A 13092-nucleotide genomic window follows, 5' to 3' on the forward strand; every position below is an offset into this window, starting at 1 on the left:
GGTAACAGAATTGACACCCTTGAAAAAGCACACAGGACTTACATCTGAAGACGACCATCCAGTTGGGTATAATACAGGATAACCATCTGATGTCAAGTTGGGGAATGAGATTGATAGCTGAAGTTCCGGCATTGGGAAATGGCCCCTTTTTCTGATCTATGGGAGAAGAATAGAAGAATAGACATACAATCATCTTTGACTCTTTCAAAAGCATCCTCTCCATGTTATGTAGAACTCTGGTTCTTTTATCCTCTTTCATGCATATGTGCGTGCAGTATATGTGCACTTGTATCTGTGTGTTCACATTGATGTGGACACGTGCATACGTGAACATACACCATATTTGTGTGGGTGTGTATGTGGAGAGGCCTGAGGTTGGTATCAGGAAATTTCCTCCATAGCTATTTAGACTTTTTCTTTGAGACAGCATTTCTCAATCAAACCCATAACTGCCCAATACACCTAGCATCCCTAGCTAGCTTGCTCTGAAGATCTCCTGCCTCTGCCTGTCTCAGCAGGCTTGCTGCAAATACAATCAAGCCATCATACCCATCCAGAACATATGTGGGATCCAGGAATCCGAACTCCAGTTGTTTTGCTTGAGAAGTACATTAACCCATTGGGCCATCACCCCAGCCATTATCACCCCAGGACTGACCGACTGTATCTCCCACTTTTTAGACCAGGACTTCCACTTCTGGGTTCTGGGATAAAAGATAATTTTGGTTCTTGTTTTGTATTGTTTGTTTGTTCGGGAGACAGGGTTTCTCTATGTAGTCCTGGCTGTCCTGGAACTCACTCTGTAGACCAGGCTGGCCTCCAACTTAGAGATCCTCCGGCCTTTGCCCCCTAAGTGTGTGCGCTGTCACTGCCCAGGAACTTTGGTTCTTAATTGATGTTAGTTATATAAAATTCTGAGTCATACACATCAAAGTGGCTCATGATCTTATGTGGGAATTGACCTGATTAATCCAGCAAGAAAGTGTGAATGCCCATCAATGGTCATGTGTGGTTGCTATTATTATATTGTTTATTCATCCTTTAATCCAGGATAATAGTAGGATTACTAATACCATGCATGTGGATAACACTAGGGTTAGGCTGTCAGTTTGGACACATCAATAATAAACTCCGTCACCAATACTGTGTTGGTGTTGAACTAAGAAATCAAAGCATTACCCTTTGTGTCATTTAAGCAGGAGTGAGCCAAATTTGAAATCTCTAATTTGCCCTCCCTGTGTTTCCCATCATTCCTGTCTTCATAAGTCTGGATCTACGCTGTTTGAAAGCTGTTTGTTGGCTCCATGTCTGTGTCCATGATATCTGTCCCTAATAAAGGGTTGCTCTTCCACTTATTGAGCCTCATCACAGAAAGCATCACATAAAGAAGAATTGTCAGACACTTTACTGAAATCTTCAACAGGGTTTTACAGGTTATTGTCTCCAACCAACTCCAAATGTCCTAAATATCAAATAAACAGCAAACACTACCATGTGATATCTGAAAGTTGCTTTTAGAATTAATTTTATAAATCACTTCCAGCCTATTTACAGTTTCCAGTAAATGATTATCATAATACACATACAAACATACATTATGCAGAATCAGGAGCATGAAAGAATCTATAACTTAACATTATAATACATTACTTGCTGTTTATATAAGAAATTCGAGGCAGGTAAGGTTGATTATTACATTGTTCTCTTACAGGCAGGTTAAACAAACAGGTCAAATACACAGTAGGAGAGCAGTCTTAAGTGTTAAGTAACTTTGAATCAGGCTTTAACTCAGGCTGAGCTGGGCAGTAAAAGTATTAGTGGGAAATCAGTATTGAAAAATATCTTTGTTATTAGTATATTATTATAATTATTATTATTATTATTCTCTAGCCATGTCCACTCTCATTTCTAGTGTGTGTAAGTCTGTGTCTCTGTGTGTGTGTGTTTATTGTGCACACAAACATGTGGATCTGCTTATCCATGTGACCATGGGAGGTCAGGTGTCATCCTCTACCACACTGTGCCTTATTTCTGTGAGACGTGGTCTTTCGCCGTTCCAGAGCTCACCATTTAGGCTAGTCTGGCTGGTGACTCTCCTCTATCCAAGGTTTTTGCAGGTGGAGATCACTTACTTGATCCACAGAAGAAAAACTTAGCATGTTTCGGATAGCTTTAGCCAAGTTAATTACAATGCCCTAAACCCGTAAGTCATCTCTCACCTCAGCTCGATGGGACCTGCCATCACTGCTCAGGTAAGGCAGACACCCACTGGCTTAGTTCCACAACTGTTCTACAAGCTGTGGATACCATCTCACTGGTTATTGATAATCCTGTCTGATAAGCATGTTGACTTCCATCTTAGTTTCTATGTGTTTTGATCCACTAACTTAGAATTCCCACTTAATGTCCCTGAGTTGGGACCAGTGTGCCCCCTGGCTACCATACAAGTATGGTGTCCAGGTTTTACACATTCTTAATGGCTTCTCTGGGCAATTTATTGAGCCGTATGAAAGACCACTTTGATCTTTACCTAAAGATGCCAGGACTGCCTAGCTAGTAAAGCAGCCTATATTGAGAGCTGCTCAGATCTGCAGTGATTCCCCATAGCTGCTGAACATTGAATCATTCATCAACCTTGGAACTGTGGAGATTCCTGAAACTATGTTCAGCCTCGTATTTGAACAAGGTCTGCAACCATCTTAGGGTAATACACCTGAAGGCGTAAGTCACAGACAATCCCACACCAGTTTGGAATTATGATTAATAGAATGGTTATTTATTCAAAGGGGAAAAAACTTACAGATTACCGCCCCAGACAACAGCCCCTTCGCGCGAACAGGAAAGGAGTCCAGGGGCCGGAAACGGAGCCGGAAGACAAAGAGAAAATGGAGGACAGCCGCTGCTTTTTTTAAAGGGAGAGACCACGCCCCAATGGGCTGGTAACTCAGCGGCAATTGGCTGAAGGAGCTGAAGGAACTCCCACCGCATCTCCCCCTTTTGTTTAAGTAAGAGAGTTCTAAAGACTGCTGCCTGAGATGATCGAGACTCACAGGATACTCCAGTCATAACTTGATTATAACTCTAAATTTTCTTTAGGTCCCCTTAAGACTATCAGCGCCCCCAACCAGCAGGAAGTAGCCTGAAATACTACGCCCACATTCCCAACAAATGGATTATGGGTATTTTCCTTTGTTTAAAAAAAAAAAGAGGGAAATGGTGCGGGAGAATTATCTGTATTCTGTCAATCATATTTTAATAAAACGCTGATTGGCCAGGTAGGTAATATAGGCGGGAAAGCCAGACAGGAAGTAGGGGTGGAGCAAAGAGACTGGGAGTATTCTGGAAGCAAAAGCTCTCTCTCAGCCACTCCTACACAGACCACCAAAGAGGCAACATGTAAGCTGTCACACTGAGAAAGGTACTGAGCCCATATGGCTAAAATAGATAAGGATAATGGGGTAATATATGTTATAAGAACTAATAAGTAGCCTGACCTAATAAGCCAATCAGTTTATAATCTTATGGAGTCCTGTGTGTGATTTTCTTTGTTGCTTGCCGGCTGTTGGGGTACTGGGCTGGACAAAAACCCCAACAAGCCGGCCCTCATACTACATACACCTGGGGCTTGCCTGGCACAGCCTTTGCATTGAATGCTATCTGCTTCTGAAATTCACTCAGGAATCATATATCCTGATATTATTTCTTTCTTACTAAGAAGTATTCCTTCTTAAAAAAAAAAACACTGGAAAACACTGAAAATAAGCAGAAAACAAATTTCCTGCAATCCAACCACCTTAGCAGAATTTTGCTGGATAAAATTATTTGTCTTTATTATTTGTACAAATAATATAAAATTTACACCTCACATACACAGAAATAAAACTTTGTTTATTAAATCTGTTAACGTTATGTTGCCCAAAAACATAACGGTTACTTGAAAATATGGCTACTGATAGCTAAATAGCAATTACAGTATTATCTACAACATGTGTTACCTATGTGAAACTCGCCGTGTTAATCATCTGGCTTGCAGTACTGCCTTAACTCTTAACTCTAGACTTGGATCCCTTATCACTGTTTTATCTCTGAGCAGCAATGTGGAAGCATTAAAAAGAATGTTACAAGCACGGGAAACTGATAAGTAGCAATTGCCGTTAAAATATTATGACATATTGTCTTCCTACAGAATATATAGCAATGTCTTCACCAAATGAATGACAGTTAAGCAACTTCATAGTGTTGAGTTAAAAATTTAAGCCTTTTATAAGAGCGCTGCTAAAATTTTTAATCATTAATAATTTCTTAGGGACAATTACCAGTAGTAAGTCACTAGATCTCACCTAAACACGTTATTTTATTTTTATTCCATTACTTTTATTCTAGATGGTAAAGCGCAAAATAACCAGAGGTACAAAATATTATTTCTGTTATTATTGCTTGTAACATGGTCCTAATAAGTTACAATGAATGAAGATCTACAATGGTCAAGTTTTTCCCTTTCTTTTTGTTTGTATCCTATAGAAGCCTAATATTCTGAATTATACAATCATATCCCAGAATTGGGCAAGAGATTGCATTCATACCAATTTCCAGAATGTAGTGTATCATAATTTTAGCAGTGACCACAAGTTCCTCTCAAGAGGAATTTATTTCTCTTGAGAATATGGGAAACTTATTCCCATCTTGGAAGAGAACTTAATCCTTCATAGCTGACGATTCCCCAAAAGGTTAAGACTGGCTTCATTTATAATGGTGTTTTATCGCTTGATGAGGGCATAGGTACATAAATCATTCATTTCAATTGAATGCTCCTTTCTCCCTGAGTACTACTGAGTTTGTAAGTGTTGCCCAGCCTAAAACTCCTTGACAGCCTTTTATAGAGCTTACTAAAGTTTGAAGCAAAGAATTTAAAATGAAAAAAATTAGTGTAGTAGAACCTATCATTGAGGGAGACTGTAGTGTACATATTGGTAATTTACAGTGAAATTCATGTGAACGAGAGCAATAGACAGAAAAGTGACAATGACACATTGAAAAAAGAAAAATATTCCCACAAGAATTTTAAATAATTCATTTCTGAGATTGTCATGAGTCTGTGAAACATTATTTTCTTAGTCATACCAAAGCTAATATAAAGTATATACATCTTGCGGTTGTAGCATCTGTCTGACAAAAGAGCGACTTCTCTTCGAGAGAGTTATTCTAAGTTATTATGTCTTACTATAAGGAAGTTAGAGACTTTGGCTTTTAAATTTGACTCAAGATATAATTACCAGTTTGCACTTAATCTTAGCCGGAAGGCCAAGAGTGATATAATTATCAATTTGGACAAAATGGCATAACATAGTTAAATTACAAAGAAAAATATTCTAGGATGTGGAGATTAAATATGGAAACACTTCCTTATTTCCTTAATAGAAATAATCTATTTAGCATATTGACTTAGAGACAGCTTCTTACCACGTAGAAGACATTAATTTCATTTCCAATGTCACCAGTGGAATTAATAAGTTCAGGGAGAGTCTCATTGGCTGCAATCGAGATGTGGTGTTCACTCGCAGAACTTAAAAGAATTAATGGGGAAAATAAGATAAAATACAGCAATGTTTAAGTTTATTCGGCTTCATTCTTTTCTTAGTCTGTATCACAAGATCTCATAAAAATATTTGTGGAATTCAAAACAGAGAGATTCTTTTACCCCCACCAAACCTCAATTAAATATTCGAGAATGCTAACAGTCACCAAATTCAATAGGTATTGTTGCTTACTTGACTCCAATATTTTAAATTATATGTAACTTTCAAAATAGAATTTTACTGGTATCAAATGAAGAATCCCCATGAATCTACTAACATTTGCCCTAGGGGGAAAAAAACAGACTAAAATTTGATATATTTAGCCATGCTGAAAGTGAAGAAACTAGTTTTTTTTTTTTTAAAAAAAAAAAGAATGTTTACATTTATGCAATTTAAAATTCCTGTTACTGAGAGATGGGAAAGCTCAATCTCCCTACGAAGGTCATGGTCTTTGGATGACCCTCGTAGAACTTAAGACTATTCCTCAAAGCAGCACTTCAGCCAAGAGAAGACAAAAGATATTTACAAATGTCTGCCAAAACTCGATTTGAATGAAGTGGAAAGCTGTTGGGAAAATCGTTGTGCTGACAGAAGCATATGCAGCAAATCAGACAAAAGACAACAGACTTCAAAGACTAAGATATGCAAGCTTCTGCGCCTAGCCTATAACCCTTGCTCTCTGATCTCTCTTAAAGAGAAAGTGCCACGAGAAACAAACAAAATGGTTGGCTGGTAGACTCGGCTGACCTTGACTCTGGCTCTCATTTTTTTCTATACCCATTGCACACATTTATTTAAAAGATCTTGGAATTCTGCTTCAGTAAGGGACGTCATAAGCAAGGGGCTCTGTGGAGCGGGCATTCATTAACATGATTGGAACTTGAAAAGAAAAATAAGGTCTGAACGGAAAGAGTGGTTACCCAGTAGTGGAAGGAAGAAGCGGCTGATCAATGAGAAGTGCTTCTACCTTGTGCGACAGAATGGGCAGGTAGATCCCTTCCCGCAGGATGAGAACAGAGACCCAGAAATGTGCTGCTGACCTGTGACAAAACGCTGCATTTTGTCAAGGACTCTGGCTTCTGTTTATGAGCAAAGACCTGTCATTAGCACATTTTATGTTGATGTTTAGTGCACACAGGTTCTCAAAGGTACAGATGCGTGTGGATTTTATGGAAGCAATGAACACGGTTGCCAGGCACCACACCAGAATTGTGTACTCGGCAGGTCTGGAAGACACTGGAGTACCTGCCACTTTAAGTTCTTGAATGGTGATGTTCTCAGCCAGGGACTGCACTAGGAAAACCGTTTGGTGGCCAAAAAGCTATCAATGAATAAGAGTGGTTTCTCCTACCTGTGAAACTGTAGTCCGACTTCATATTTTACTGGGATGGATATATTTACTTCATTATCATAAAGAGATTCGGGTGGCTCTTCGCTGTCACTGGAAAACACAGCACATTCACATTAGACATTAAATCTATTTAGTCACAGACCAGCTCTAAGCATTTGAAAGAGAAGATCCTATAGGAAAATTAATAAAATACAAAATCGTAGAATTCTTCATTTGTTTTTATTGAGGAAAGTTAGAGTGGAGATAGGTATCATTATTATTATTAACACTTCCAAGATGATTCTACTGTGGAGTTAAGAGTTGAAAAACCACAGTGATTCTGATCCATGTTTAGAAAATTGTGTGAAATAATTAGAATCTACAGGCTTATTATTAAAATATTGAGATTGCTGGAGTTCTGCGGCATAAAGACTTGGACACAAATCACCTTAGTTTGAATTTATCACACATGAAGAACTTGTACAGAGACTCAGCTAGGCTCATATAGCTAACTGTGGATCTAAAATCTTTTTCTTTCATAGTTTTTCCAAATAGAGCAGTCAGTATGCATACTATTTCAATTTTTATGTATTTCCTTGATTTGAGGTGTAATTTTCATAATATTTGAAATTTTAATTATGTTTTACACTCATATACATTATATTCAAATATACCTCATACACATGAACAGAGCATGGAGGAGAGATGTAATTTTGGGACCAGATAAAGGGAAGGGGCTTGTTCTTGAACACTGGTACTTTTACATTGTTACTTAATTTCTCTCTGCCCTAGTTTTTTCATCTACAAAACAGACAATTTAGCACTTAATTTTCGACAGTCGATGTCAAATAGATGCTGAGCTAAACTGAATTGAATAGAATGAGTTAATTTATCCATTAATTTATTTTATTACTTGTTAATTCATTTTCCATCTGTGGAATAATGACTAAATGCAGGGGCCATGCGGGTTGCTACAACAAAGTCACTTGACATCACAGAACATATTCTGGTGGAAAACTACATTCAGCAGAAAGTTAAAACTTATTTCAAGTTCTGTATTAGTCTTTTATTGCTTTTTTTCTTTAAAGGAAATGTAAGTAGTATATTCTTTTTTTTTTTTAACCAGGCTGAATTCAACTTAGCAAAAAAACAAAATCCAAAAACAAACCCCATAAATTCTTCATTCAAGGTGAAATCTTTTTCTTTTTTTTAATTTATTTTTTCCTCTTTTCACAAACAGATTAGCTTTCCCACATACTGTGTCCTGGTTATGGTTCCTTCCCCTGCACTCCTGCTCGTTCTCCCCTACCTCCCATCTTGTCTGGACCCATTCCGTTTTTGTCTATCCTTATAAATCAAAGTTCTCTAAGGCATAATAATAAGATAAAATACAAAATAAAAATCAGCACATCAGAGTTGTGCCAAACAAACAAGGAAGGAAAAGAGCCCAAGAGAAGGCACAGGAAGCAGAGCCTCACTCCTGTGCGCCCTCAGGAATCTCGGGAAAAAATACTAAACTGGAAGCCATCCTATGCACACTGAGGCCCTGGCACAGACCCATGCAGGCCCTGTGCATGCTGCCTTCTGTCTCACTCTGTGACTCCACATGAGCTTTGCTCCTGTTGATTTAGAGGGCCTTCTTTTCTTGCATGTGTTCTATGATAATACTGAGAAGCCTTGAACAATTTGCATAAAATTTATTGAAGTATGAAAGCAATCAGTTAAATTTTAAGTCAGTGTGATGACTTAGTTGACTTTGATAGACAGCTAGCAAATATTTTAAAATTAGTAGTTCCTGTTGATCGTAAATGCAGTTTGGCAGATATAAGTGATGTGTAATTACAAGAGAGTCTACAGTTAATATTACCAATGATCTAGTCCAATAGGTTAAATTATTTGAGTATGAATTCCCCTTCTGTTGCTAATTACTCCCAAGGTATTTTTTTTTTTTTTGGTGAGGCAAAGTGGTTCATGGGCTGTTACTTCTGCTGATCTCATACCAGCTTCAAGAAGCTGCCCGTGATTCTATAAAATAAAATAATCCAATTACACGAAAGTAATGAGATGCACACATACATATATGTTCACACACACACAAACTAACCTTGTTGCACTCAAATGAATGACTGCATTTTCTGTGAGATGTGATGTATTAAACTGGAATATTATTTTGAAGGTTACCTATGAAATTAAAATAGACATCTTAAAATACAGATCAGAAAAACATCAACTTGGATTTTTCCATAGTTTATATAAATTCACTCTAAATAGAAATCATAAAATTACTTAAGAAACATTACCTTACAAAATACAACCACATCATAAATGCATACACCCAAGTACAATATACACGTGTACTTCTAAATGTGAGTATGTAATATGCTTTGCATGTTGATGTAGTCTGAATGCTAACACAGACAAGAATTATGGGCTGATATAAGATATAAGAATTAATTAATAAGAAGCCTTAGCTATTGGGCCAATCATTTTATGATTAATGTAGACCTTGGTGTATTTATTTGGGACTAAATGACTGCAGGACTGGGTACTCAGTAGGACAGAAAACTCAGTTGACAAGTCCCAGATGGCATGGGGCTGTGAGGTTAGCATAGCTGTATCATAGTATATATTGAATTTTCTTCCCTCCTATATATAATATATATATTATATATAATATAAATTTACATTTCAAAAGAAGAAAGTGAGTTCTTTTAAAGAAGAGGACTTCTCTCTTGCCTTGGAGTACTGATCTCCATTCTAGTAAAGGGACCTTTATTGGATGGTTCTTCCCTGCCTCTCTTTAACATCCACACCTAGCCCAGGCTTTTGAGTCTTTTATTCTTCATGGCAGAGATGCAGGCCTGAGCAAAATACTTGCTTTATATCCACATGATCCCGAAATACTTAGATGAAAGTCTGTATCTTGAACTCAAGAATATTCTAAGCATGAAACCCAAGTTGAAATGCTTGCAAGTTTCTCCCATCACCCTTTGTAGAACCTAAGAGAATATTTCGATTTAAGCCTTTATCACAAGCTCAAGGAACTGCTGGATAGGGGAAGAAATATTTAAGTTCCATGCCTTCCTCGAATGGTGCAGGGAAACTGGCTACTCAGATGCCAAATGTCGGGCTCCCTCAGTGCACATCACCTAGTTCTTTCTCATGGATTACAGACCTAAGTGTAAGCAAAAATCATCTAATTCTTGGGAAAAACACTAAGTGGTAAGAGACTTGGATGTTGACTCTTTGAAAAACACCCGCAATGTAATAGCACAAAAGACAGCCTAATTGAAAAACAGAGGCAGAATGGGACATGGTGGCTTATGCCTGCAATCCTAGCACTTAGGAGGCAGAGGCAGGAGGACTGCTGAGAGTTCATGATATCCTGGGCTATACTACAAGCTTAGGACTAGCCTGGGCTCCAATGTGAGACCCTGTCTCAATAAAAATGTATGGTGCAGGTATTTCTCCAAAGACAACGGGTGTACACGTGTGTGCATCATGTATGCATGTGTGTGTGTGTGTTTATGTATGTATGTGTGTGATGAAAAGTTACTCAAAATGTCATCACGTGCTGCTAGGGTAATGTAAATCTAAGTTACAGTAAAACATTGCTTCATATTCACCAGAACAATCATCATCATCATCATCACCATCATGGAAAATTAGAGCTCTCATTCCCTACTGGCAGGAACGTACAATGGTGCATCTGTTTATCTATTATTGATTTAGCCTTTGTAGTTGAATGTAACTTATTAAATGTTTAGCATTTGATTATGTCTTAGTGTTCCTGAGCTTCTTTAATGATATAATTTGACTGTTAATTTATGTAATTCATAACCACTGGGGGTTTCCTTCTCATCACTCTAGAGTCTGGGAATTCCAAGACGAAAGCACTAGAAGGCTGGGGTGTAATGGTGGCCTGCTCCGGAGACACTGTATGTCATGTGATGAGACAAACACATCTCTTAAGCCTCTGGTGAAGCCACAGTCCCCTTATAAGGTACCACTTCCTACTTCTGTCACACTGGAGGTTAAATTTCAGGGTACGGAATTTACCGAGACACGGGGATCATACTCTAAAAGATATCAGGCCACAAGCATTTTTCACCCCAAGTGTCTAGCCTGTATCATCACAATTCAACCATTATAAGGATGTACACGTTTGTCTTTGAGCATATCACTACTGACTGGCAATGGTTACTTTTGTTTGACCCAGGATTCTCACCGTTTCTCCTGTCTTCAGGAAAGGATAGCCCACTCTGCATGTGATATTTCGATTGGACTCACAACTATCCTTTTGGATCCCCTAAAATGGAAGATAAATAGATGTAGAGAAAAAATGCACAGGGAATATTTATATTAATCATTTTAGAATTTTCCCAGCTATGTGTTAGCAACTGCCTTGCCCGATTTGTCTCTCGGTTTCGCTGGGAGAGTCACAGCACCAAGGATTGCCTGTTCCAGAGTTCACGGACATCTGAAATCATCACTTGGGGGCTCCTGAGGGGCAAAGCACACCTTTGTCTGGCATGAGTAGTCAGGGTAACTGAGCCTCAACAGCACCAATGGACAGGAAACTGCAGGGGTGGGTGTTTTGCCCATACATCTCACTGGCGGATGCACAGGTAGGTGCAGGAGTATGGAGCCCTGAACAAGAACTGGATTCTAACTACAACCACCAGGACTCACCTCCTGACTCCATCCAGCACATAATACACATAATAAAAGAAAGAGTGGCCTTAATACAAGGTCAAGGACCTCCTTACATTAACAACTATGAACTGTAGGTGTTCTTCCTGCCTCTCTGCCATGGCCAGAGACATTCACTGTGAATATTCCTGCCACTTTGCCATGGCCAGAGACATTCACTATGCGTTTTCCTGCCCGTCTGCTATGATCAGAAAGCCAGTTGGAAAGAATACATTTTAACATAGCTCCCTTTCCAGAGAAAGTCCAGCAACAACAGACATCTCTCTACATTACATTCACATGTTGCATTTCTGCAATTATTTTATATTCATAATTAATGTACTAAAAACAAAATAATATTGTAACAAATGATCCCTATATCTTAGTTACTACATCCCCAAATGATATCAGAGCAAATGGGGTGAAAAGAGAGTAACAATTAAAATTGATGGGAACTAGACAGCAATGTTTTAATCTACACATTAATGTGTGTGTATTATCGTTCTGGAGAGTAAACCCAGAGTCTCATGCATACTGAGCAAGTTCTCCATTATTTAACTCATTCTTAGACCTAAAGGTATTGGTTTTTAATATAAATAAAAAGATTCACATTAGCATTATTATTTTAATGTGAATCAAAGTACTTTGAAATTAGTCGTACACAAAATTTTAACTTGGGGATACATTTGGGAATCAGAATAAAAGCTAAGTTCAAATTTGGAAAAACTGACAAATGATCCAGCATCTTATGCAAAGGATTATTGTCAGATTAATGAAATGTCAGATACCCAGATGTTATTGCCAGGTTGTACCATTTTATTATAAATAAAAGTAAGACATGTCATCTAACAGATATCTTTGACTAAAGTAAGAAATCTTTGGCTCGAGTTTCTTCATAGGAAGAAATAATTTCTTGATTTTCTCAATGGAAATTTCTTTCAACAGATGAATTCCTCTCTGCATCTTTGTTAAATGGTTTTAGCTTTGATTATTATAATTTATTTGACTGAATTTCAATTTCATTGACTTGATAACTTTGTGAAATACAGAAACTTTGAATTATCAGCTATCTTTAAGTACTTAAAATATTAAATACAAGAAAAGAAAAGCCTCTCCAAAGAGATAAAGCAAAAGCTTGGTGTTGGGGGGGGGGGGGTGAAGACCAGAGAGACGGCCCCGTGGCTAAGAGCACTGGCTACTCTAGGCTGATCTTTCAGAAGACTTGAGTTTGGGTCCAAGCACCCATACAGCAGTTCACAATGGCCTGTAACTCGAATTCATGGATCCAATGTCCTCTTCTGGCCTTTGTGGTGCTAGACACCAGGCACACATATGGTACACAGATACACATGTAAGCAACATACCCACATGCATAAAATAACAGATAGACTTAAATACCTTAAAAGCTTGCAATTATGACCATTAGTGTATTCTAATACTTAACAAAAAATCCTTTCTACTCTTCTCAAATCAATGTTATGAAATTAATTACTT

General features: G+C 38.0%; 1 protein-coding gene across 1 annotated transcript in view; it reads right to left on the reverse strand.

Annotated features, from left to right (window-relative positions):
- Positions 1-13092, reverse strand: part of Itga1 (integrin subunit alpha 1) — a 146247-nt gene that overhangs the window by 17132 nt on the left and 116023 nt on the right. The window contains exons 20-24 of the mRNA XM_048443056.3: positions 11135-11215; positions 9011-9087; positions 6928-7017; positions 5461-5563; positions 43-156 (exon numbers count right to left, since the gene is read on the reverse strand). Coding sequence (XP_048299013.2) covers positions 43-156; positions 5461-5563; positions 6928-7017; positions 9011-9087; positions 11135-11215 — 465 coding nt within the window. The remainder of the gene's footprint in view (positions 1-42; positions 157-5460; positions 5564-6927; positions 7018-9010; positions 9088-11134; positions 11216-13092) is intronic.

Source organism: Myodes glareolus, chromosome 15 (assembly GCF_982192425.1).
Source record: "Myodes glareolus chromosome 15, mMyoGla1.1, whole genome shotgun sequence".
NCBI lineage: Eukaryota > Metazoa > Chordata > Mammalia > Rodentia > Cricetidae > Myodes > Myodes glareolus.